Below are 27,124 nucleotides of genomic sequence, written 5' to 3'. Positions count from 1 at the left end.
TGTTCAGTCAAAAAGGTCACATCTTACCCAACCACTTTGCACAACAAAATTATGCGCACCAACAGAATATGCATAATAATGGCTCCAACAGCTTATAGGCCCACATAAATATTTAACAACCCAAACCCTATAAAAACTTTGGAATAGCCTTTGGTTTAAGAATGCAAGTAAATTTATTAAGTAAATGACTGGCCCATAACTTCTTCCCGACATCGCCTAACAACCAGAATACAACAATCGATGCGCTGCACTTTTCATCTGACTTTCAATCCAAACCATCAGTGATGCAGAACCGTGCAGTGATGCGTATACAGGTGCTATCAGCCGCGTCGATGCAGAGTATAGACCGCTGGGGCTGTAACTTGCGGAAAGTGTTTGTACAGAGCAATCACACCCCTCACCCTTTATGGTTCAATATGTGTCATAAACAAAAGGTTACAAAAATGGAAACAGATCCATTTGAAAAGTGAATCCAAAGAGTGAAAATTCACTCCATTTGAGTAAAAATTCAATCCCTCAGATTGGTATTAAGGACCAGACGAGTTGGAGTGAAATTTTTTCACTCCAGAAGATTGAAATTTCACTCGAGCTTCCCCTGGAAGGGGCTATTTTCAGCCTTCTTCAGTCTAAATTCAGAGTGATTTTTCACTCTAAAACGTCTTGTCCAAAATTTCAATCTTCCCAATTTAGAGAGTATATACACACACACATGAATTCATCTGAAGGCGCGTAGTCAGGGATTTACCTTTATCTGCCAAAATAAAGATGCTAGTATTTACAGTCGACTGTCATTTCAGGAATACTTTGGTAACATTTCCAATGCTTTTGTCGCTTATTTATGCCATCCTGATTTTTCTTTATGATATGCTTTCACCATCACGATTTTACAATCCATGTTGCCGTCGAGTCCCGGTTTGGCCTCCATCAGTGTTTTGTTTTTGTTTGTTTTTTTTAAATCCCAATCACTGTTGCAGTCTGATACTTCCACTTTGATTGCAAGCTGAATGCAGTGGTGTTCGGCCCGTTTACCGGGTTTGTTCCAGGGAGGGGGAAACCGGAGTTCGAAATTACAATAAGGCTTTTCATTCGTAAATTTATAAACCCACTTAAAAAGGTGGTAATGTATACCGTTTTTTAGAAGTGCCATAGTGCTTTGGGGGAATGGCAACATGTTTTGGGGGAGTTTTCCTCATCGTTGGACATGCCACCGACTGAACGTTAAGACAGTGTTATCCGCGCAAACTAGGTAGAATTTTGTGCACCTGCAGGCATGTGAGTGATATCCGTCAGTCATGCCACTGAGCGCTGAGCGTAACCGAAAAGTATTAAACAATCAAATTAATGTCATTTTGTTACGCAATCTTCTTGCATGATCGCAACCAAAGTGACGTCACAATAAAAAAGGGGGTCAGATTCGTACGCGCTGTTGTTGCTACTCAGGGCAAGTTCGATCAAGGACCATAGTTAACCATTGTTTGACTAAACTCTCATCGAACGTGCGTTAGTCGGCGACGGTTGGACTAGTCTAGTCAACTATTCGCGACCAGCCTACCGAGGTTGGTCGAGTCGTTGGTTGCCATAACCATTTTTAATAGTACAATGAAGAGAGGACCAGTTATAAGACAAATGCCGGGAAAAGAGTATGCTACTAGTAAACGACCATTTTTATTGTAGTTTTGGCTGTTTTGCCCTTCCTGTGGCCACCTTTTTTCGCATTCAGTCTAACGACCTGACGATTGGCCATTATGGTCTTTTGCAATTCAACTTCACTGCACATGCGCTGGGTACGTCACGAACTAACCACTAGTTAATTAACTAGTGGGCCTTGATCGAACTTGGCCCTTAGATGTAGCATAAACACATGCACGTAACTTAAACTTCTGCCGATGCTAAGTCACAAAAGCTTCACTTTGATAGTGCCAAAATGCGTGGGACTGTACCAATTAGTTTGTACCTGTTCGTTTTTGCGTCTTGTACTCAACATGACAAGAACACGTGTGCGGTCGCATATGGATATCTTCAGGATGATTGTATCGTTCGAGGGTAAGGAACTATGAAGTGAATCAAAGATTTATAATGCATGGATACACGACCATGACGACACAAACTGCATCCGACCCATGAAAGAAACAGCCAAGAACTATTCAAAAGCCTGTACCACATCGTTTGCAAAATGGGTATCGAATAAGTCCCGCCGTAACACCAGTGGAATAACACCAGAAGTCTTTTTAAAAACAATTTTATCAACAACTGGTGTCTAACTTAAAGTTCAAGGAATGCTGGAGCAATTTGGGTTTGTGGATGTTTGTGGACCTGTATATAGATTTATATCTCAGGAAAACAATCGATTTGTCAATTTCTTTGGCAATGAGTGAATTTCAATATGCGACCATCCTTGCATACGCCACTTTCCAAATGATCGTGCATTCTTTAAAAATAGAAATTATGTATTGAATAAAAGAAATCAAAATAGTCAGTGCAGTCAGAAATATGAATGGCCAAATTTAGAACTTTTTTCAAAAATCCTTAATAGGTGGGAAAAGGCATCTCCTTTTGCTATTTCATTTAGTTTCATTAAATGTTCACCGAATGACAACTGCAAATTTCATAAACACCCTTTTTATTAAATAGTCTCGAAAACAGCTATTTTCAACAAGACCTTTACCCGCAGCCATTCGTCAAAATCAGTGAAAATACGGCCAAGGTTGGTGGTCTTGTCATCCCAAATCCGTGCATCGCAAAGAGGGCCTGCGACTCATGGCCATTACATGCCACTTGTGCAATTTCGCAATATCTCTAGCCCCAAGAAGGGCGGATCCAGAAACAATTTCTTGGGGAGGCAAAGTTGTTTGGGGAAGCAAAACTTTTTTCATGTAACCATTTAGAGCCTTTTTGAGGATGAGGCTACAATTTGGGGCTTTTCATGCGCTTTTTGAAGAAAACAAACTCGATGAGGCTATTCGCCTTTCTCGAATTATTTTTCCCAAAAAATGCGGGGCTCCGAAGTCGCTCCCGTTAGCACCTGGATCTGCCCATGGCCCACCATTGTGGATTAGCGGCATACCGTTACCTTTTGAGGAAAGACACCCCCGTACTAATGACCGACACTTCGTGCTTGCTTTCCAATGATGCCCGCTGCACTGGACCACCCCCCGCCCGGTGACTCAATAGGGGAGCGTCCATGTAAACAAACTGTGACGCCATCATCGTGTAGGGTTATTAGATTTGTTATGGGCTCATGTTGATTGTTTCATAAAGTGTTGTCAGCGTCTAAGTCAAAAGTAAGTTATAACCATCAAAGTTGACTTCAAATTGCACATTACATCCCTATTTACATCGGACCCGACACATGGTCAGAGAAACAAATCTCGCGTAGGGTCGCCGAAATGTTACTATATTAGCCTAATTATACCCCATTGTAAATTAAGTATCAAGAGAACAAAAATAAGATGTTCCGGCACACTAAGCCCACTGATTAGGGTGTCCTTCGGGCGATGAAAAGATTTGAAGACTTGAATGCGTTTGTAACAATGGACACTAGGGTGCTATTAAAGTCTTCCTTTTGCCATCTCCCCTTCAATTTGGGCAGACTGTGTCCCTTGTTAAACAGATTATAAACACAGTAGAAGAGCCCTTGGACAATTCTGGACGAATGCTTGGAACAGTGATTTGAATAAGTAAATGTAGCGGAGGGTCCTAGCAAAGAAGCACCCCGCCTGACAAAAAGTCTTTGATTCGCATCTGCCCTTTTTTCCTCAGAAAAAAAAATAAACAAAACATTACACCAGCCAGTTACGCAGTTTCGTCAGTTAAGGTAGCAGGAGGCACATGTCCTGTCTGTATATTTTAGTCGGACAGAATTGAATTAATCAAATCTGATAATGTCCAGCGGGACCATGAAGTTAAATATCAAAATCTGTGACGAATCACAGGCGATGAAAACATTACCGGCACAAATACCGGGTAAGGTTAGGGTGCGCTCGGTAAGTTTGGCCGTGCTGAAGTCGGCGGGGGCGGTGGTGCGTCCCCGTTCGTTTTCATCGATCGTTTTTCCCCACAAAAAGCTATTTCCGCAGACCACAGATCTGCTCATTAATTCAACGATCCCCAGCTATGCTAACAGTGTAGGTGAAGGAATAGCTTCTTCACTGGGAGTCTGTTCGCGCGACAGGCGACCTCCGGAAGACGGAACGAACACAGGGCCGGACGTCGGCGACGTCACCGACGGAGAGGAGCAGCAGTACCCATGGCTGTACGACGACGCGACCCGCTACATGGAATGCTTAGACGAGTTCCAGCGTTTCTCCGACGAGTGGGAAGGGGTGGAGGGCTGGATTAAGGAGCATCTCGTCGGGCTGATCGAGGCCCAGGACCAGCGGGCCTTCCATGATGCAGCTCTTGTGACGCCGGCAACGACAGACTGTGTCCTACCAGGTCCGCTGCAGGAGGACTATCAGGTTTACAGGATGCTTGGAGTTGGTAGTGGATCAGGTGAGCAATACAAACTTTACAACAAAGTTTTTCCTGTTCTCAGATGTGTTGCAGAGAAGGCGATATAAGTCTTTTGTTATTGAAAACTATCACTATAGGCCCACCTGCAAATCATGAATAATTGATATTCATGTCATTTTTTTACGCTGATTTACAGCGTGCCCTGCTCTCATACTGTCTTGCAAACGTTTATGGCAACAAATCTGTTAAAAAATGGACCGAAAATTTCCTCAAAATGCATCGATTCCTTAAAAGGGGTAGAATATCCAGGGGACATATCTAGTTTCACCCTGGGTATACGCTACTGATGCCGAGAAATCCTATGCTTTTCATGGTTTCATTATTAGACGCCACTAGAAAAAAAGCAGGCTCCACTGACCTGAACTTCAGCAGTATCAGGCATCGATGTCACTAAAATTACATGCCAAGTTGCAAATCGAACTTTGTCATGCACGGTTGAAATCTCCGCTTGAAAGGAATGAAACCAACCATCTTCCGAAGTTTTGAATCGATCGGAGTTAAAATACGAGATTTTTCAGTTAAGTGTTGGTCTTATCCCCCTGCAATGTACGACTTCGTTCCGTCTTCGTTTTTCGGTTCAAACAGTACTGGTTTGGGTTTAATTTCTTCTCATTTTTCTAATTGTTATAATTTCCAGATTCCATTGACTGAATTTCTGTAGCGATGATTGCTTTATAGGTGAAGTAGATCTAGCCATTCTCCGTGCGCTGTTGCCCCATCATCTACGCGTCTCTACCACGGTGATCGAGCCGGACCCGTCTCAAATCTGCCTGTACCGCGAGCTCATGGCAGACAGCGAGTTCAGCGGAGCGACCTTCGAGTTTCACCAGCAAACCTCTTCGGAGTTCATGGTGAGATTTCGGTCGATGCGGGAGAAAGTTTAACAAATTATGCAACTGAAAAATGATCAGTGTAGGCCTAATTACTAAACTGCACGACAAACGTTAAAAATGATCAGGAACTTCGAATAGGAAGGTACAGACTTACATTATTACGTATTTATAAACAGAATAGCGACCTGTTCCATAATTCTATAATCACCTGATAAAATCCAAATCGACAGAACACGGAAATATATAAAGAGCACTATTTGTTCCAAATGATTTAAGCCCCAATTCGATTGTAGATTTTGTTTGTTTAGTTTTTTATTTGGTTTATGTTTTGGTGAAATAAAATGATGAATTCTGAATTCATGAGGGGTACAGGCTTCTCTAACACTGATCCCACCGTTTGTTCTGGTCTCAGATGGAAAACTCTGGAAACAATAAGACCTTTGACTTGATCCACATGGTACATGTCCTGTACCACATTGAAAAGCGGGACTTGGAGGAAACCCTCTCGCATTACTATAAAAGTCTGAGTCCAGGAGGAATGATGATCATCGCTTATGAATCAGGTAACTTCACTTCCCAATTTCACAATGTTGCTTCTATCGTCCCTGATAATTAATGATCGGACGCTCGGACTGGATGCCAAGCAATGCGGGTGATTCACAACAGTGCGTCTCCGAGAATTTGCAACGCGTTGGCCAATCATAACGCGCGAAATCCATCGACCCTTCCCGTTTCCAAACGATCATTGGGCGACAGATTTCGCGCATTGTGATTGGCCAACGCGTTGCAAACTCTCGGAGGCGCACTATTGTGAAACGCCCGTGTTAAGTTACCATTCTTTAAAGCAGTAATCTCTTTGCCATGAATTACTACTAGTAGGCCTGGTTAAACATTCAAACCTTCAAGTGTTCTTTCGGGGTGCCTATGTTGCTGCTTCGGCAAACCCCACAACCAAGTCCTCTTCATTTCCCACATACTCAAAATAAATATGGACAATAAACTAAAATGAAACCCTTCATAAGAAATTTTCAGTACACAGCCTTACAGGTGGACAAGTTTCACGCATTTTGCTGTTCTTGTGTACACAATCCGAATGTATACTTTAATACGGTAGTTACCGAAAATTCACTGCAAACGCGGCGAACACCGGGACTCGAACACTTGACGCAACTGCCCACGAAATTTGAGATTTTCTTTCGACTGCGTAAGTATAACAGAGAAGTGGGTTGGCAACTGTCTGCATGCCCTGTGCATTACACAACCTGCTGCAGTTTGCCACATTGCATCAAGTGAGACGGTAGTTTTATGTTGATCTTTCAAATCACAGATAAAAGCAGTCTTGCAAGGATTCGCAAAGTGCTCCAGCCGTTCAAACGGGGAACGCCCCCGTACATGTCCATCGGCGACATCGAGAAGGCCCTGTTGAAGGTGACACCCACCTTCCAGCGAACTAACATCCCGGGGACACTGGAAGTCACCGCCTGCCTGACGGGAGACTCCTCCGCCAGCGGGGAACGCCTTTGGGACTTCATCACCCGCGTGGTGAACTTCCGTGCTAACGCGCCGAAGGAATCAGTGCGACGGGCCGCCGAGATGCTACGTGAGTTCTCATGGCAGCTAGACGGCAGCGATAGATTTCTTACCAACTGTGACACGGCTGTTCTGGTGGTTGCAAAACGAGACGTTCCGCCAACAGAATGTCAGTGAAAAGGTTTCACATCTAAACGACTTACGCTGGCGTAAAATAGCCAATAATTTCTGATGGGTCACACAGTCCGACAATACGATTACGTAAATTACGAGGCCTCCGCGCCTTCTGCAAATTACTTCGTTAGCGTTTAGTGGCCAGGCGATAAAAGAGAGAAGACCCTATTACTGTGCAAGTTTTTTATCAGAACAATCTTGAAAAAACTTTAAAATAATACCAAATTCACACAACAGTGAACATATAATGTTGTAGAAATGTAAGCAGTTAATTTTGGTGGTCTCCGTTAATAATAGCCGATTTCGCCCGTCTAACTTAAAACCTCTTTTTTTCCAAACAGAATTAAAGACCATCCAGAGACTCTTGCACACGACAAACTAAAGCACTTGTGTTTATAAGTACACCATCGACGATCAAATAATTTATTCAATTTTCTGGATTTATACCTACTAAACTGTAAGTACACATTCTATTAAATCTGTCTCATATAATGTACAATGTCACGTACACAATCTGTTTCCCACTATTCACAACATGTACAAAATAATGAAAAAGAAAAAAAGTTCACGACAGGATGTAACACTTTTGGCACACCAAACAATAAAGCAACTTTAAAATTTGTTCACTCGGTGTTGACTCCTTCAAAAATCTATGATACTCGGCTTGTTTACGAAGGACAAATGGTGAAGCAAGCCAAAAGCTCTGAGCCCGGCATGCAAGCCGTTGGGTATCCTCAAACAATCTTATTTCTACGTCATCGAGGAGGATGTATGCAGACGGTCTACAAGCCGAACACTTAAGAGGGTCATTTAGGCAGGCTCTTGTGCTAAGCCTGATGAGAGAGTCCTTAAAATATATCTTGTTAAGGCCGGAACATTTTCCACAAAAATGGAGTCAATTCAATGAGTGCAGCACCAATTCTAAAGTTACGGGAACGACACTTTCCGACATCTTGATTCACAGAAAGGAAAGCAAAAGCCGTATATGAAGCCTGTGACTAGACCTAGGTCTTTACCTGTTGCAAACAGTACACAAGGACATGCAAGCAACAGATGCAGTCATGCCTCAGGAAGCCCATTTCAGACGCAGCTACCCCACTCTGAGATAAAGGCCTGACCAACTCAAAATGGGTTGAATATGTCACAGGGCATCTCATAATTGATTACCAAGAACATGTCACCAGTAACACAGGGTTATTCCAACAAGAACAATCCACGGAAGCCAGACGCTCACTTAACAATGCTTGTAGTACAAGTATATCAAGGCAATCTTCTACGCCTGGAGTAAAGGGCGAGGACAGGATGAGAACGGGGTACGTTATATTGCCACAATTAGGAACAAGCAGTGTTCCCAACAGGACTGGGTCTTTTCCCCAAGACCTGGAATGAAATCAAGCACCATTTCACGCTTGCACATGTACTTGCTTGTGTCACTGCATTAAATATAAGGAACAGCACTGCAGGTAGAAAACAAAAGGGACAATGCCTCTCTGGACAAGAGTCTTGCCAAAAGAGCCAGTTCAATCACACTTTATGAATAGATGAGGAAATACACAAACAGTCTGCAGACTGCTTGATTTAAAGGCAGTAGCTGAACATTACAGCAGCCATTTTAATCACTGGGGAAGGCTATTACACAGAGATTATGGGCAGAACTAAAAGCACTGGTCAATTTACGTTACTTCAACTGAGATCTCTTAGATTTGCCCAGGCCTCCATGAGAGACAGAAAAAAGAAACGCAGAGGGTAAAATTGGACATCAGGTGTTTCGACACTGTTAGCGTTTAGTTTTTAATTTATCAAAATCAGTCGTCAGTGTAAGTCCTATCACCGACATTTGTAAGGAAACAGGTACAAATAGGCATGCAACGGTGAGGTATCAAATTTATCAGGAAATTCCATTGTGCACTGGCTTGTACGTGTAAATTGGGAAATCAGCTGACCCGGGATAAGGCACATGCCTGAGAGAATGGTCCGAAAGAGTCTTCATCTGACCGTCATTTTGTCCTCATGAGTACTGATGCAGAGATAGTTGGCTTCGTTAATAAACACTGTGATTGAACTGGCTCTCTTCCACACAAAATTTACCATAAGAATGCACATGATATTCAGGAGGTTAACAACGAACAATTCCACTACGTCATAGGATGACCTCTTTACGTTGCTGCCGTGCCCGCTTCACCGCCTCCACCCTCTTCTGCCGCTCAGCCACCTTGTTGCCCATGGTCTGGGTTAGGGGAGGGAGGGAGAAGCTTGTCTGGCTGAATGCTGCCTCTGGTCTGTAGTGCAAAAAATAGGAAATACAACAAAGCATGATCAGGTTTGAGGGTGGATCGTCATTAACTCTCCGGGGTTGGAAACTGACAAACTATAGTTTCCAAAGAATACTTCTTTTACGTCTCATATGCAATTATTCTTCAGTTTAGCATCATTGACCACAGACAAGAGACAACTAACGTTTTGTCTTCCGCCAGCAAGAATTTGGCTCTCGATGATGAATCGGTATGAGGTATCTAAAGTTACGTGAAAAGGATCAATAGAAGTGAATTCATGAGGACAAGCAACTTCTGAAGTCATGCTAGTAGTTTTTTTTATCCCTCACCCTACGGACATACCAGGGGCAGTTTGGCATGGTTAGCCATTCAAGATTCACCCCCTTGATGGCCCCTCCATTAACTAGAATAATTTCAAATTTACAGTACTGGAAGTGGCAAGGAACAGTTTCCACAGGCAGTTTTGGAAGCCTCCTGCTTTTAAATGCTTACTGACTGGAGTGACCTAACATGTCGAATCTTGAAAGACAGAGGGGCTTGCATTTTGATCTCTGCCTGCTATCGTAAAGTCTCTCTCGAAAGTCAAAACAGCAAAGGAATGCTAGGGGAGGCAGTTTGACAGACCAAAGGATTAGGGAAGGGGGAAGGGCAACAAGTGAAAAGGAGGAATGTGGGGTGGAGGAATAAAGGAGGGGGAAAGAAGGGGGACTTGAAAGAACAAACACAATGGAGGGTCGTTGATCTCAAGAAGAGCAGATAATATGTAATCCGCCTCGAGCAGAGGCACCACCTCATTGGTTGAGGGAGCCATGTTGGTAGGGAGTTCAAGTGCTAATTTTGTCGGTAGCGATTCAACCCTAATGCATGCATTTCATATATACGGTCATTTGTGAACCAGTGAAGTGCAGATTCTACAAAAGGAGCCAGCATTGCTCGGAATACTGCACCCTCTCTTGGTCCAGCTATTAAGAGAAACTGCGAACACTGGACACAGTATATAACATGTTCGGAAAACATTTGACCCAGCTAATGCACAGAAACATGCCTTTGCAGTGAGCACATCACATGGGCTTAACAGACTTACATCTTTTTGCTTTGATTCTTGAGAGATATTCTGGGCAGTTTGCTGTCCCTGAAAAACAAGCCAAATTCAAGAACAAAAATTACAACCTTAGATTGGTAGTGACAGAGCAGAGAGCTGAAGGGGAGTGCTTCTTCACAAAGCTAACATCTCCCTGGGGAGGGGCACAAAGGGTGCAACCTTGTTAGCGCTCACACCATTATGAAGTGTATATGAGTAATTTTGCTAATCTGTAGCATATTCCCATTGGTGCAGGGTGAAGAGTGCCAATGGCAGTGCATCAAAAACTAGCCTCCCTGCTTTTCAACTGTTAGTGTGTACCTATGCACAAAGTGATTCAAATCAGCCAGCAAATCAGACAGCTTGTAAGTGCAGTCAGCCATATTTCTAGCTCAACTGAATGACCATAACAACCGACCTAAACAAAGCTTGATAATTACCCAGCACTGGGGTCCTCGTCGGCCACATAGGCCTTAGCAAGTAGGTAGGCATCGGGTGTCCACTTGTGGGAGTACAAGACATCTTTCAGATCTGACTTCAGTTGGGACAGCTGTTGACAAACGTACAATGATGAATTTTGTTGAGACTTGGAAGGAACTAACACATACGTGCACATTCTCTGCTTCTGCAAGTTTAAGCCCGATCAGGTAACGTGTTAAGTAATGCCAGGTACAAGTATGTTGAAATGCTGTCCGTAAATTAACATTTTATTCCTATGCAAAACATTTTTAGAGTTTAATGATTCCTGTATTTAAAATCTGACACTTTGTTAAATGGTACACCTTAAAATCATAAAAATGGCATCTTAACGTGAGCTACATGTAGATATCACTCTGGGAAATGCTGGTGCTAAACAAAACTCCATGATGAACTCATGGAGGTTCCTCGCTTGTTCAGGCTTAGGGAAATGTAGAGTGCCATATACCTCTCGGGACTGCCTGTCGCCGTGCTCCTGCAGGTGCCGAATGATGACCCCACACTCCTCCAATGTCGGGGCCCTTGGCTGGGGGTCGCCGGGGCCCTGGACCTTCAAGGGGTCCATGCTGACCGGCACGGGTGGGCTGGGGCGGTTCTGCTCGGCGGGACTTGTTTGCTGGGCTGCTTCTTGACTGGGTGGCCTGCCAAATATAGAGGGAAGAAGGCCATTAGTTTTGTGCAAACAGTAAACAACTTCCAGATCCCCCTAAATTACCTCGCGATACAGGATTTTTCAGGATTTAGGATGATAGAGACCAGTTGTAATTATATCTAGAATAAATTTTGAGGTCCAGTTAGAGGTAGTAACACTGTGCCTTGCCAGTTTGTTGCAGGATGGGGGCATCTGATGCCCTGTTGATCTAAATTCTAAAATTTCTCCACTGTATACTTTGAAATTGGTTAAGGAATTATGCAAAAAATGTTTGCCATCTCAGACGACCTGCTAACTGATGTAAAATTCAGTTAGCAGGTAATTTAACCTTCATATTTTGGGCAAAGTTCCCTTGATAATAACTGCTTCCTGAAAAGGAAACAAACAGTCATTTTCTGTGTTCTGCTTTTATCGATTAATTTGTAATGAAACTTGAGATTTTTAAAAACATAATACACATAATTATATGTAAAGGAACAGGCCAAAAACGATTTTTATTTATTCCATTAACGGAGCACTGTGTTAGTTGTACTCCGTAACCTCAATTAAATTTCAGAGGGTTCAGGGGAAAAAGGCAAGAGAAATTCCCAAGCCAAAAATCTTCCAAAAAAATTCAAGTATTCCTGCAACTCTTTCAGATGGCAGCAATTTAAAAACGCACTTACAGTATACAGACGGTACATGTGCTTATCACTAACCAAAAAATATCATAAAATCCTGCCATCTGGCTGACAATCCTGACATTAATTTAGGCCACGTCCAAATCACTTAGCAGTGGCTTGAAATGATAAATGACTCTTTGGGAACTGGCTCCAGGCACAACCATAGACTTTTATGTAATTCCAAGCCGAGTAGTTCGGACATGATCTCAGTTAAAAAAGCCGCATCTCAAAAGAGAACCTCACAAATATAAAATGAATGCTAGGATCGAGGGCCTATCGAGTGAAACTTGGCACCAACATTTGAAGGAAATTCTTCCTTACTTACCTTTTCTCCACTGCATCTTTGAGTAACCTTTGGAGGTAAGAGTTCCGACCCCTGGCATCTTGGACAGCCACTGTGAGTTCCTTTACTTTGTCCTCCATGTACAGCATCTTAAGCTGGTCAATTTTTTGAGCTGGAGAAAAAGAAAATGCAAAGAAATGTTCACAATAACACTTGGGGGGTGGACAATATTTGCGCAAGTCCATGATCTTGTGCGTCGTCGTTTCTTCAATTGTGCAAATTCATTGACAAAGATTAGCATACATGTATTAAAATAACCAACAGACAATTTAGTACCGTGCTGCCGTTCTCCTATATGATAGATCTTATGAGCTTTTATTAAAGATTCCAACTCATCTGGGAGCGGTGGACCCATTTTTGAGGGGTAGGATACTATCCCTGCTTGGCACAGACATCAGTTGATATTTTGTTCTGATGCCTTTCTAATTCTGGAACATTATATATTACCCTGTAACTGGCTATTTCCAAGCACAAGTTCTCCTTCAGACTTGATTGATGAACTTGACGATTCTGTGAGAAAAAAATATATTTACATGTTAACTTTTCGAGGACAAGTTTCTGAAAGCAAGTAAATTCCAAGAGGTCAGTTTTCATCATGATCATCCACAGTTGTCATGCAGGCTGAAAGTTTCAAATGACATTTTACCGGATATCTCGCATTAACCAAAGCAACCCTCAAAGTGTTTGGGATGGGACCACTACAGAATGCAACAACCAGTTTCAACAGCCCAAGCGCCTGGGGAAACCAGCCATAACAATGTGAAACAATGGCACAAGCTGTTTAATGTGACTATACGTGCAACTCCCATTACTGTCTCAGATTTGGCAGTTAATACAATTGCTGTGACTCGAACAGTCAAGAACAAGGTTTCATAGTTTGTAAATCTTTGGCATTTCATGCAAAGAGCAAGGTATTTGGCGAATCAACTGAAAAATAAAAATGAAACAATTTGATAAAGAGGATGCACATATGGATAAAAATCCACGTGAAATACGTCAGATTTTCAATTAAACTTTGGCTTACATTTGTCAGGCCAGAATCTAAGCTTACCTTTCTTTGGGCTCGAAGTCCTTGCCATGATAACTTTAAATTGCAGTTCTAGATAAAGATAAATAAGAGGACTAAGCCATAAAGTTGTAATGTTAAATGTTATATGCATGGAAACTTGATCAAACAGTATCAACTCCACAAATGATCTCACTGCAAGAGGATGTCTTTTAATGGGGAAATTACGGCTGAGATTAGTCAGATCTAGAGAACAGTTACTTCGTTTAAAAAAAGGGAATGTTATTTGTGGTGTCAGTTTACAATTTTTCCATGCAAGTACATGTATCTTTATCAAGTACAAGGCACACCTTTGCTAAGCCTATGCACTGTTCACTTATAGTTCACTCATGAAGACAAAATGTCTGAGTTCTTATAATTCAATGGTTCAACTATCCATGTATATAGCAGTCATTTGAAAACCACAGAGGGTAAATTGCTATTCTCGACGGTAAATGACTAAAATGTAATATCTAGACCAAAGGTCAAGTAACCCATCAATTCGATAGGAACAGATGGCTGTATCACAACCTACCCGGTAGGTGACCATATGTCACACATAAAAGGATTTGTTGTTCTCATGGCAAATGCTTAATGACATTTATGGGTAGCAAGTGAGAAAATTTTGAAAACAACATAAATTTTTGTATCATTTTCAGGGGGTTACATGTTCAATAGTAATTCTTAATTTCATTATACAATTTAGGTACTGTATGTGTATAGTTCCATTAAAATCCACATGTAATTTCTTCTTGTAATAATGTCCAATAAATAAATGTATGTGCGTACATGTATCTCTTCGGATGATATCCATGTACCTGTGCAAATTTTTGAAACAACACATAAAACCCAAAGAAGAGTATTTTCTGGCTGGTTAATTTTGTGAAAAAACTGATTTTAGAAAGTGTTTGGTTTTGCATTGTATGTCAGTGTTGTCTTTAGATTTTTGAGGTGGGGGAAAAACAGTAATGTCCTGTTCTACAAGGTCAATAAAAAATAATCAGAATTAATGTTGATGTCAGTGACAGATACGAGAAAGATGGAGATGACGGTATGTGTTGTTGATTATGGAGTTCACAATGACACTGACAAAATAGAACTGGTGAAGATCAAAAAGCTGGCACTAACATTGATTGATCACTGAAATTGTCTGAAAACAACATTAAATACCGTACCTTTATTTTCCCTCTTCAACTCATCGATCTCCTGGTGGAGACTGACCAGCACCTCGTGATGCTGCCTCTTCAGAAACTCCATGCTGCGCTCCATGTGGTGCAGCCTCTGGGCAGGGTCCACCGCATCTGACCCGCTGGTGTCCAGGATCTCACTGTCGGTGTGGAGCACAAGGGAGGAAGAGGCGGCAGCACTGGAGTTGGTTGGGGGCAGGACGGGGATCTGGTCTTTGAGGAAGGGGCGCGGGTAGCGGGCCTTGTCCAGGGACTGCACTCGCTGCCACTGGGGCAGGTTGGCTAAGGGCGGGAGTGTCATGGACATGACTGGCGACGCCATGTGCAAAGTGTGTCACTGTGCTTCAGATAACTTCTGTTCTTCTGTAACTTCTTTTGGGCAGATTGGGTGATTATTTTTCTCCCCCCACTCAAGTATTTCCTTACGTTTCAAGACGAGAGGTTAATGGCGCTCAACAAGACTGTCAGGTTGGAATGTGGTGTCTCAAGAAATTACCAGTTGAATCGAGTGTCATCTCTCCATGGCTTGCAGTGCAATAAGCGAGGACAGCCAAGTTACAATCTGAAAAAAATTAAAATTAAAAATAGAGAATTAATTCTTGCCAGAATGAGGATGTAGGCTGTACAGCACATCAAGTGTGAGAAAGATTGTGCATCTCTATAGGGCTGAGTCAATTCAAATAATTCACTACATGTATTTGAATATTCAACCTTCATTTTAATCAAATATCCAATGATTCGGTCATACCGACCAGCAGATTGTTGAACAAACCATACAGGTACAGAATTCATTGCAATAATGCACACAATTGTATCTCCAGCCACAATTTAACAAGATTTGACAGACGAACAATACTTCTTGCCCCGTTGAAAATTTCTGTCCTTTTTAAAGTTTTTAATAAATAATTTACTTTTTGAATCACTGCAAGATGTATTATACTGTCACTTTTTGTTTGAATCTACTTTAAATCTACTCCACAGTGTGATTTTTCTCATTAAACCCTAACCCTATATAATACTACAAATTACTACTTGCAGTAAAATGTAGTAATCAGTGCTACCGCTTGTAAGAGGACGTGACCTTATTGTTCTCTGAAGCCATAAGATACAACAGATGAGATAATGTACCATACAGTGCTGTGGCACTATGAATGCATGGCTCTATTGTTCTCTGTACGAGTAACAATGGAAGTAGCCTAGCCAGAAGTAGTAATTTGTAGCACTAGTTCCTTCAGGCTCAGGCTATTACTTAGTATTTTGTAGTACTGAGTACTGTAAGCCAAACAATATGCTTCGCAGTTAGGGTTAAAAACAAAAGAAAAGTCTCCCTTCCTTTTCATGACCTCTGCACTTGAATATTCAAATTCCGAAACTAATATTCAAATATTCAGTAATAGATATAATATCCGGATATTCTGCACGGCCCTACATCTTTATGTCTTCCCGTTGAATCGATTCGTCTGGACAGCCCAGTCATCTTAAAAATCAAGTCATCTCAACCAACAAGTCTAGTCTAGGGTGCAGCTGGTCAACAGATGGGCTGTCTGACATCTATCAATCACTTTGTGCATTTTTTGAGGTATCCAAATTTCACAACAACCATGAAAACAGAGATCTGCATATGCAAACTTCAGGTCACAAAAAGTTGGTACATTTTCATAACAATATTGGCCTAGTTTACATGTACTCTGAGTAACTACAGTGGGTAGTCGGTAAGTCTGCATGAATCTGGACGTGGTAAGGCATCGGCGACCATGTTCAGCTTTTTAAAACGGGGATTCGTAGAGTCCCAGTTACTCAGACTGTATGGGCTTTCAGATGAGGATTACTGTCCTTTAGTATCTTTTGGGAACTGATCCTTTTTCATTGCCAAAAATAACCAGAACTTCAGTTTCTTTCAAGCCTTTGCACTCCACAAATTGATTTTTGAAAAACAGTTGCCACGGTTGCAATGTCCAGAATAAAAAAACAAAGTAAAGTGCAAGGGTGATTTTGGACTGATCAACACTCACTTACTAGGCCTAGCTGCCTTAGGTACACAAGTAATCAGAAGTTTAAATAAAATGAGATTTGATCGAAGCTTTTCATGGTGGAGACTGCAAGTAAACAAGATAAGTTTGCGGTATCACCATGGATATATCTCTTTTCTGAGTATGAGGTTGTGAAAATAACCGGTGGTACATGACGTACTCAACTTTAAAAATCCACATAGGCCTACAGGCATCACTAATTTTTCCTTACACTGACAGAAGCTTACTGACAATAATAAAATGTCGTCAAATCTGGCAGTGAAAATATGGAAGCATTTAGGCCTAACCATGGCGGTATAAAACAGCCCAAAACATGCTAACGTTACTACTAGGTTTGTGCACATACATGTACATTACATGTAGGCCTACACGTACAGAGACAGCCACAGGGTACGGTATTTCCAGAACACTGGAGTAGAAATGTAGGCATACAGTATACTGTGCATGGCCACAGGCATGACACTTGACAGGGTGATCAAGTGATGTCTGGATATGGATATGGAACTCTTTCCTTTATTTTTTTGGGGGGGGCCTCCATTCAATTTTGATTATTCTGAGAAGACAGAAATTTGTCGTGAACTGATAAACACAGTCACGCTGATGAAATGAAATAGGCCTCAAATAAGAGTCAGGATGAGAATCAATCGTCGTGTCGATGCTCAACGTCTCGCTCGCGAAAAGACTTCAAAAAGTAGGCCTTGCCTTGGCCTAACTACACTGAACTAGTTATGCCCACATCATACACTTACATAACTTACTACAAAATAAAATCATTCCTTCAAAACCTACCGATATACCGTGAAGTTTAGCTCACCACCTCAGCAGAAACAGATAAAACAACGTTGCTCAATTACATTTGCCAAATCTGGCGAAGTCGAGAAGACGAAAACTATGCGAGATCAACATGACGATCATTATGCGATGCATTTTTTATGCAAATAAGTCCAGGTTGCCAGGTGACGTTTGACCCAAATAGCCTTAGCCTAAAATTGTACTTCAAGAAATACCCCATTTGCGATTTACAACTTACAGAGTACCATTATCAATTATTAAACATATTTTATTTATGAATGCTTTACAAAACAAAAACTCTAATTTATGGAAATTTCAAATAAAGATTGTATTTTATCAAACTACAAAGTGGTTAATAAAATGAGTGAAAAAGGCAGCAGAGGTAAGCCGTGCCGCGCTCTGCACTCGCCTGCTGCCACTGCCGCGGCTGCGGCTTGACTGCATTATCAGAAAACAATGCAAAATCAGAACGAAATAGCGCCGCCTGTTGACTCTCGTGAAGAGGTTGGCCTCCGTTTTTTTAACTGGAAATTTAAGATTCTTTCGAGGAAGATACCCCCAAAACAGCAGTAAAACTAAGCACTCTTTTCAGAATGTAGCCGCCCGCCTCTATCCAAAATAGGCTTGCAATTTGGGGCTTTTTTGAAAGAAGTACCCCCATACCCCGCTGGAAACTATCAAACCCAAATTCGGGATTTATAGAAATATTTCTATGATGCCTCCTGATTATGGCATGTCTTATTGTAAAAACCGTGTGGGGTCACAAAATATTAATGAGCTCGTGCGCAGAACTACAACTAATTGGTGGAATGCACCCATATACAGGTAGGTAGCCCAAACTTCGCATGTTATGTTACGGGGCTCTAGAAGTGCCATCCGACCTGTTGATATCCTGACATATTGTACTCGGGATGACGACGCGATACAGGCAAGATTTTGACAACATGAGATATTTATCACAGGATGATGGCATCCTAAAAGTTGGATGAAAACATCCTGGGATATGTTATCGCGGAATGAGGACATCTTGAGATAATTTATCAGGAATGAGGACATCGTAAAAACGCGGGATGGAAGAAACTGGAGCTTAGACCTCTGTAGCTTACCATTTTACAATGTGACAATTACAAGTAGTGTGCGGTAGACATCACACTTGCTGGAAGGCGTCATCACGTAATAAATAAGCTCATGATGTCGTCATCCCGTGATAAAGTATCTCAGGATGTCAGCATAATGCATCTTGCCTTCATTATGTCCTCATTCCGAGAAATATATATAAGGTTCTCATCAAGTCAGATGGCACTTCCAGATGTCCGTATTACATGGATGAAACATATGAGCTAAAAACAAACGTAGTTTTTGCGGTGATAAATCTTGACTTTTTTTCACATAAAAAGTTTTTATGTGCCGGTGGTCAATTATAAACGAGAACAATAGCTTCCTTCCTCTGAAAAGTCTCACGTATATCACAATAAAGCTTAATATTTTACTATCTTCTAAGTTCTGAGGAATTTTGGTGCTAATCCGATAATTTGTGTGCCCCATCATGACGCGCGCACGAAGGGGGAGGGGGTTGGTCGGTGCCGTTGCGTACACCATACCATGGAGGAAGGATAAGACCTTCCTTCCTCCATGACCATACGTACAGAGGGGGTTTCAAGCCAGTGCGTACCGTACGCAAACCGTTTGCCTTGAATCTTCAGCATATCAATACCGACACTTTCTCATGCAACTATAATACCAGAATCAGCTTTTGCACATCGAAAAACCACTCACCGTCACCCACGTCCACCGCACCATTTATCCTCCCCTACAAACACTACCTACACCGCAACATTACTCATGACACAAAAAAGACCGGCAGCGTCTTTTGGGATGCGTACGCAGACGGGGGGGGGGTGAAGCTACTGCGTACGCCATGTGTACAAAGGGGGGAGGGGGTCTGAAAAGTCGGCATTTCGCGCGGGCGTATTTTATGGAAGGCCCGGCACTTTTGATCACCGACGGTTACATAAGCAGCCAAGTGGGCCCACTGCGACCCCCGGCGGGTATATCCTCCACCCATGGAGGGAGCTCCACTTCGTCCAACTTGAAGCCCTGGCGAAGTTATAGGTGTATGCATGGGCGGATCCACCAATGTTTCGGGGGGGGTACGATATACAATACTTTAGAGGGCAATATACAGTGGATTTCTTTATTTAACTTTGTACAGCCTTGTGAGGCTACATTACGAGCTTTTTACATTGGAGAAAAAGGACAGGAAACTATCGCAATTCGCTTTTAATTACAGTGTATGTTTTGACTGACCCATGGCTCCACTCCCCGAGGAAACCCACCGACTCCATTTGGAATTTCCCACCAATATTTAAAAATGGGGGGGGGGGGGGGGGCCGAGGACCAAGGCAATTTTAGGAATACATTGTATCGTATTTCCTTCCAAAGGCATGTAAAAGACCCCCAAACTTTACAGATTACATAAAGAAATCCCCCTCCCAAAAAATGGCCACCCTAAAAATCATTGCGGACTGAACTTTTGCTGATGAGCATCATGTGCGCCTAGCGCGCGCCATTCATCTAAAAACATGGACAGGGGTCATCAGCTGTGGGACGGTGACGGGCCGATACGTAACCTTTGTTTAATATCCATTCATCCGGTTTTTTTTTTAGTGGGGGGGCACTGATCGAGAATTTGAGGGGGGGGCCGTGCCCCCCCCCCTGGCTACGCCCCTGGTCTGCTTTTGGTCCCGCCGTAGTAGCACCGCTGAACATGATTTTTCAATACTTCGCATTTAATAGTTTAATCAGATTAGTGTTTTCGGCGGGACCGTCGGGATAAGTAAGACGGGCCAAACTTTTCCGCAGAATAGGTGTCGGTTACTCTTATACTGCAAAAGAATCTGTGCTTCTAGTTTCTTTGTTTCTCTTTTTGTAATGAGAAAAAATTCTCACAGTGAACCTAAATGCCCTTTTCTAGCAAAATTAGCGTCACGTCGCCCATTTGCCCCTTCACCTACAACCATTTTGATTATATTTACCACTTCAATCACAACCCTTTTGCCACTTAGCCACTTCACAATATACCCCATCTGCAACTCCGCCCATTTGCCACTTCGGGGGGGGGCCGGCCACAGACATACATGTATGTCTGATCATGCATGCACTCAGAGTTCATAATGAGATGTGGATTGTTTCACTGATCAAAAAACAAGTTGTGCGGATTGTAAAACCAAAAGATACTGAGATTTGTTAGATACTTTACGAATAAATAATTAAGAATCAACTTGCGCTCTACATGGGCATGGACTAGTTTATGGGAAATTGGGCGAAGTGGTAACTGGGTGGGGTGGCAAGTGGGCCAATTGGATGTGGGCGAAGTGGTAAATGGGCAAAGCGACTGACATCGCAAAAGCAAACAAGGATACCAGACTATTCTACAATCTCCCATCCAACACCGTTGAAGTCAAGGAACAAGGCAGTTGCACTTTAACTTATTTTTAGCCTGCGATTATGCCCATTCACAGAGAAATATCCGGTCACCTAGTTTATTATTCCATGATATAGGCATTAGGCTAGTACATGTACGTGCTTGCACAAGTTGAAAATGTCTGTTCGTTTCTCAAAAGAAGATGCGACACATAAGCGGCTACTTGCAGAGTATCTGCGGTTATTGCGAACCTATCCAATTATCACAAAATCTCTTACAAGGTAAGCATGGTAAGGAACTACATGTACTTCCTGTGATCATGTTCTGTTTTGCCACCGTCATGACCTACATTTAGCCCAGGTTAGACGCCAGTCTTCAACAAAATTATGCAGTGGTATTAATTTACTGTCGATGATCGATCGTCATTTCAGTGTTTTTCTTTTTGCAGCTATCTTTCCAGGGAGAATTCGGGAGAAAGTCAACCAGAGCATAAAGCTTTACTCTACAGACTAGGTCTAAATCATTGCAATGCTAGGCCTAAATACAAAAATGAAGCGGTTGAAATTGTCTAGAAAATGGATAAATGATTGCTGTTCATTCACAATCAATGTTGGGTGTCCAACATGTCCAATACGAGCACTGGTGACGACTAGGACTTTGATCAACTTGCATCAAATATTGAGGGAACTATCAGAAATATAGAGCCTGAAAAAGTACTGCGCAACCTATATTTTGAGATTCCCGTTGTTGACGATGGGTGCAGACTCGGTGGCACCAGTTGTATTTTGTGACCTTTTGCAGAAATACTCATAGAAAAAGACGTTTTGTCATAATATCCAGATGAATAACTCATAAATATTAATACAAATAATGATTTATTTCAAAGACCAAAGTCACGCCTCACTGTAACTTCAAATTAAATTGAAAAAAATTAAAATCTAGAAAGAGAAAGTGAACGGAAGTCAAGCTATTGCAAATAAAAGTTTTTTTCCCCTCAAACTGCATCACTGAACCAAAGTAATTAATGCAAAAAATAATTCCTCATTCAAGAGACATTAACTAGCAGATTTTTCAGAAGTAGGGCATTACCGATATCCCATAAAATGATGTTTGCAACGTACGTGCGTGAATAATGGTGAAGTCGGGTTTACTACAGCTGGCCCAACTCGTTGGTTCCACTGACATCTGATGTTCTTCATAACATTAGTCCACGTAGGATTTTAGTCAGACTTTCCACTACTGAAAATGAAGCCATGAAAAAATAAATTCTTCTGGTCAAAGTACAAAGTGCATGAATTATGGATAACTGATGTGTAGACTTCCTAATAACTGCAGCTTGGACTGTCAAAAAACACTGAAATTATGTTACTTCCTGTCACAACTGATGACTGTGGGCCAGTGAGGAAAAGGTTGCTTTTTTAATGCCAGGTCTTTTTTTTTTAATCTCATCGATTATCTTGATTTTATTGGGATGGCTTAATATAGAAACTCCTCCCCTTCCAAAAAAGGACCAAATTTGCAAGAAAGGTATTGAAGTTACATTAACAATGTTTTGCAACAAAACTAGAAGTAACAGTTCCATAAATGGACACTAGGGAGGCCTTCTAGTTTTCCCATGCAGGAGATTATCAGCCATCAGAAAGTGATAACACATCCGAAAAAGTCAAATTTAGCAGTGACAGTATTGAGAAAACACATAGAATCATTCAGACCAGTCTCATAGGGTTTGTGCACAGGGTATCAAGTGATGCCTTGATATGGCACTCTTTTCTGAAAACTTCACCCACTCTTGGTCGCCATGAGATCACGTTTGCTTGAGTTTAACATGCCACTATATTTTAATGGGGCAAAAAACCCCAACAATGCAAGCTGCTGTATGTTGTATGTGTGCAGAAATTCCAAAGGAACATCCTGGCTGTTTCCACCGTAAGAATGTTAGAATAGTGATAGTGAAGCTTTTGTTTCCCCCACCCCTCCACCAACAGCATCAAACCTGAATCCTTTTTTCTCTTCTGTTGGCAACTAAACCAGGCTATTTGAATTTACTAACAATCACTGTCGAATGTGTAGCACTTCAAAGTAGAATGTGTAGCACTTCAGTGTAGAATGTTTAGCACTTCAGTGTAGAATGTGTAGCACTTCAGTGTAGAATGTATAGCACTTCAGTGTAGAATATATAGTACTTCAGTGTAGAATGTGTAGCACTTCAGTGTAGAATGCATGGAATGTTAAGCTTGCTTTATTTGTAATTGTAATCAAAGGCCTTCTTCAAATAGTGAATTGGCTTCGGCGTAAATCAATTTCAGTTCTTTGTGAATTCCAGTGGAGCTATTTCGTCAATCAGCAACATCGTTGCGCAGAAGCTGACAGGAGGTTGGAAGAGGCCCATAGATTGGAGAAACATTGGAGCCTTTGCTGCCACTGGGTGAGAGAACAAGATTGACCCCCCACACGTGCCTGTACAAGCAGCCGAGGGGCTGGGCTGGTCGAGATGCTGTGGGAATTTATTGTCACTTAATTGCTTCCAGAAAAACAAGGATTATCCAAAGTCATCTCTTAATTGCTTCTCAAACCTTTCATCCCAAATAAAAGTATTCTTTGTGATGGTGAGGGTATGAAATGGCAAGTACACAGAGGAAAGAGATAAAAATACCACCTAGCTTTTCAAGATGGATAGTACGTACATGTACATATAGCTACAGTAAGTAACCTGCATGAAAGGTTAAGCCATTGAAGCGCACACTAAGCTGTGCTTCCTTGCTTCTTCCTTCATCAGCATTGTCACCCGAAAGGGTTTTGAACCCATAAATACTCAGAGCTTCCCTAGCCCCCTTCCTGTAAGTGCTAGTCACTTGCCTGAAAAAAGTGGCGTAAATGGCAAAGCAACTTTCTTTGTAGGGCCGAATCAATTTCAATAAGTCACTATTTGAATATTCGACTTTCAATTTGATTAAATATCTCAATATTTAGTCATACTGACCGGCAGATTGTTGATAAACAAACCATATATAAAATCAGTTGCAATAACACGCACAATTTTACATCATAAGCACTGTAATAGCTTCTTAAAAAGAGGAGTATCTACAGCCACGATTTAGCAAAATTTAAGAGATACTTCTTGCTTTGTTGAAAATTTCTATTCCTTTTAAATTTTTTAATGAATAATCGACTTTTTGAATTGTAAGATTTCTGTCGCTTTTCATTTAAATCTGCTTGAAGCAAGTCTCCATAGTGCAACTTCTCTCATTTAAAATGAAAGAAAATTCTGCCTTCCTTTTCGTGAATTTTGCATTTAAATATTTAAATTTGGAAACAAATATTCGATAATTGATCGAATATTCAGATATATTTACAGGATATTCACAACCTTATTTCTTTGCTCATTTGGCAGCAACTCCCCGTACTGAACAATCATGCATGTTTAGAGCTACATGTATACAACTCTACATTAAATAAATTCCCACGACAGTCAACATTCTGTCAAGGTTCCAGTAGTTCACTGAGGGGGGTCAGCATTTGTCTTTTTTTTTTCAGTGTTATCTCTCTGCCAAGGTTCATAGCCCTTGATATTATTGACATAGTAGATGAACACAGTAGATAAATGTGTTGTGTTTAGCGAGTCCTATAATATCAAGCTTGTGAAACTTTGGAATAACAAAAACTGTGTACCTTTAAGACCTGTTCTCAAAGAATTAGATCTTCCTGTGGCTACTTTTTGTGAATGCATTCTTTCAGTTCCATAATTGTGCTCAGCTACTCAAGCTAAGACATTAAAATTGATATGAAGCAACAGGTGCAACCTTTCTTGGTGAAGTCTTCTGTCACAGTTTTACCCAGGCATAATAATGATGGTACACATTACTTTGAATTGTAACTTTTGGAGTTGAGAAACTAAAAAAAAAAAAATACTTGCTATCACAAAAAGCATGACTGTCCATTGGTTCTTTGTTGCAGCATATTTTACACTGGTCCCGTCATGCACAACTTCTATCGATGGCTGGAGGCTATTGTACCAGGCAAAGACAAAACCTCTCAAATCTTAAAGGTCATCTTTGACAGACTGTTCATCGCTCCTCCTTTCCTGCTGGGATATCTCTACCTCATCAGGAGGTTTGAGGTGATTTTAGATTCAGATGCATTTTCAGGCCTACATGTACTTACGTAAATTTGTGGTTCTTGAAACACTCCCTTTTTAACTGAATAGTTTGATAGTTCCAAGCGTTGTTCTCTTCATGAAATAAGTTAATAAGTTTTAAGTTCTTAATACATGTACATGTAAGTTCTCAATAAGTTATACATGCAAGTTCTCCACAGAGCCTTATAAAAATCTTTGCTAGTCATTTGGTGTCATCCATTCACTCCCAGGGCAAAACTCACAAGGTGGCCGTGGAGTTCCTCAAGCAGGCCTACTGGACAGTTCTCAAGCTGAACTGGAAAGTCTGGACCATCATCCAGTACATCAACATCAACTTTGTCCCACTTCAGGTCTGTGATCGAGATTACACATAGCCTGATAGCATGTAATGTGGGGGTAAACTTTCAACTCGTGTGTTCACCTTTTGGCACTGTGGGAAGCTGCTTAAAACAAGTTCATGTATTAGCAGTGATTCCTGGTAAAAAAAAACATGCACTTTATATGTGTGTACTGTATACAAGTCCTCAAACTATACCGAGTCTGGCACTGTCGTCAAGCCAAGTTTTGATCTCGGAGTCAAAAACCCCAAGTCGTGCAAAGAAATGGAGTCCAGAGAAAAACCTAACATTCTGAGGGGCAACAAGTAACAGTGTTTGGATGCACTTCTCGATAATTACTCCGCGTGCTCTTTTTCCCTTCGTATTCAGTACCGAGTGATCTTTGCCAGTGCTGTTGCCTTCATCTGGACACTCTACATAGCTGTAATAAGCGGGAGGTAAATTGACCCCCACAGAGAAATCATTCAGCTGCATCAGGGAAAGGCCATCGTTTTGAGTTGTCCGAGGCATTCCTGTGAGACAGTATGAAGCATTTATCAAGCGATTTCTACATGTGCCTGTATCAGAAACTTTGCAATTTGCCAATGAGAACGATTGTTTGCCATAATTCCGAGTGTGATTTGGGCCGATCGTGAAGAAAACTGAAGAGTTGTTAGCAGTGACTATTGGGATTGCAGTTAGTGCCATCACATTGCATATTGGGGATACATTACTATAACAATGTCATAAACCTACTGGTGATTATTTTTAAAAAGCAGATAGGGCTTTACGTGGGCACCGGAGCTAGCAAATTACAGTTTCTGCTGTGTCTTCACCTAAATTTTGCTCCCAAAGTGGATCAGTTGAATGTACTGACTTGCTTGACCTCCCCGATATACATTTGACGTTTCTTTACATGACAAAACTTTTGTATGATCTTCTACCCTATTTACCATTTTATCATTTTATTGGTTTTGGAGCACCACTGCCTTCTATTGTACCAAAAATACGAGATTTCTATTTTCAGTCAGCCTACATTCCATGTCTATATGTGCGAGTACTACAAACAATTCACTTTTTGAATCAATTACCCTTCTCAAGTTTGAAAACCGTTTGACCCGTCCGAACTGCAATGATTCAAATTTAAATATTTGCCACCAAACCTGTTGCTCTCGAGATTTAGAAACTTAGTAAAAAGGTGAAAACTCGCATGAATTTTCTACCTTTTTAGTTTTTGTTTTATTAGAGGAACTCCCTGTGGGCTTGGCAACAAAAGTTCATTTTGTAAAGGTGAATCCTTGATTTCATGCATTCTTAAATGATGCTTACTCGTTAATACCATTAATAATTCTAGAAAACAGATTTGTGAGTTCACCTATTCACTTCCAGAATAACGAGGTGGCATTTTTCAAGATTTGTATTCTCTATATGCTTTTGATTTCCACATATTGTATCAAAAAACATCCAGTGTTTTCTATGAAAATGTAATAGAAAATGTATTTTTTGGTAAACGTAAACGAAGTGTATATTGCTGAATCGCAACAAATATATTCAATCAGTATGACGAAGCACTTTTCCCTAGATTTTCAAAGAGTTGTGCATTGACTGTTTAATTTGATGAAGTGGCGCTGAATGAAAAGTTGATTCAGCTTTTATT

At 41.3% G+C, this 27,124-nt stretch overlaps 3 protein-coding genes across 5 annotated transcripts; 2 read left to right on the top strand and 1 right to left on the bottom strand.

Moving 5' to 3' along the window:
- The first annotated feature begins 1,480 nt into the window (after window positions 1-1,480).
- Window positions 1,481-7,675, top strand: LOC110982015 (histamine N-methyltransferase-like). Of its 3 annotated transcripts, none has more exons than XM_087141432.1 (5): window positions 1,481-2,043; window positions 4,172-4,491; window positions 5,191-5,363; window positions 5,758-5,908; window positions 6,673-7,675. In XM_087141432.1, exons 1-5 carry the CDS (start codon window positions 1,925-1,927, stop codon window positions 7,050-7,052), a joined length of 1,143 nt encoding a protein of 380 aa, XP_086997558.1. In that variant the 5' UTR covers window positions 1,481-1,924; the 3' UTR covers window positions 7,053-7,675. The 3 variants fall into 3 exon arrangements, with proteins under 3 accessions (XP_086997558.1, XP_022095823.2, XP_022095822.2); XM_022240131.2 differs by having other exon boundaries at window positions 4,112-4,491; XM_022240130.2 differs by having other exon boundaries at window positions 1,485-1,556; window positions 4,112-4,491.
- LOC110982016 (coiled-coil domain-containing protein 74A-like) lies at window positions 7,437-17,748 on the bottom strand. Its single transcript, XM_022240132.2, has 9 exons — window positions 17,589-17,748; window positions 14,758-15,331; window positions 13,589-13,636; window positions 12,985-13,047; window positions 12,520-12,649; window positions 11,329-11,521; window positions 10,844-10,953; window positions 10,407-10,454; window positions 7,437-9,328 (listed from the first exon to the last, which is right to left on the bottom strand). The coding sequence occupies exons 2-9, from the start codon at window positions 15,089-15,091 to the stop codon at window positions 9,190-9,192; spliced, it is 1,065 nt and encodes a 354-aa protein (XP_022095824.1). The 5' UTR covers window positions 15,092-15,331; window positions 17,589-17,748; the 3' UTR covers window positions 7,437-9,189.
- A 3,314-nt stretch (window positions 17,749-21,062) lies between these two features.
- pxmp2 (peroxisomal membrane protein 2) lies at window positions 21,063-27,058 on the top strand. The gene is made up of 5 exons (XM_022240107.2): window positions 21,063-21,296; window positions 23,339-23,440; window positions 24,970-25,132; window positions 25,381-25,500; window positions 25,858-27,058. The coding sequence occupies exons 1-5, from the start codon at window positions 21,193-21,195 to the stop codon at window positions 25,927-25,929; spliced, it is 561 nt and encodes a 186-aa protein (XP_022095799.2). The 5' UTR covers window positions 21,063-21,192; the 3' UTR covers window positions 25,930-27,058.
- Window positions 27,059-27,124: the final 66 nt, after the last annotated feature.

Source organism: Acanthaster planci, linkage group LG09 (assembly GCF_054643075.1).
Source record: "Acanthaster planci isolate LZ-2023a linkage group LG09, COTS_SCS, whole genome shotgun sequence".
Classification (NCBI taxonomy): domain Eukaryota; kingdom Metazoa; phylum Echinodermata; class Asteroidea; order Valvatida; family Acanthasteridae; genus Acanthaster; species Acanthaster planci.
The sequence above is the reverse complement of the archived record's forward strand: the minus strand, read 5'-3'. Positions and strand labels throughout refer to the sequence as shown.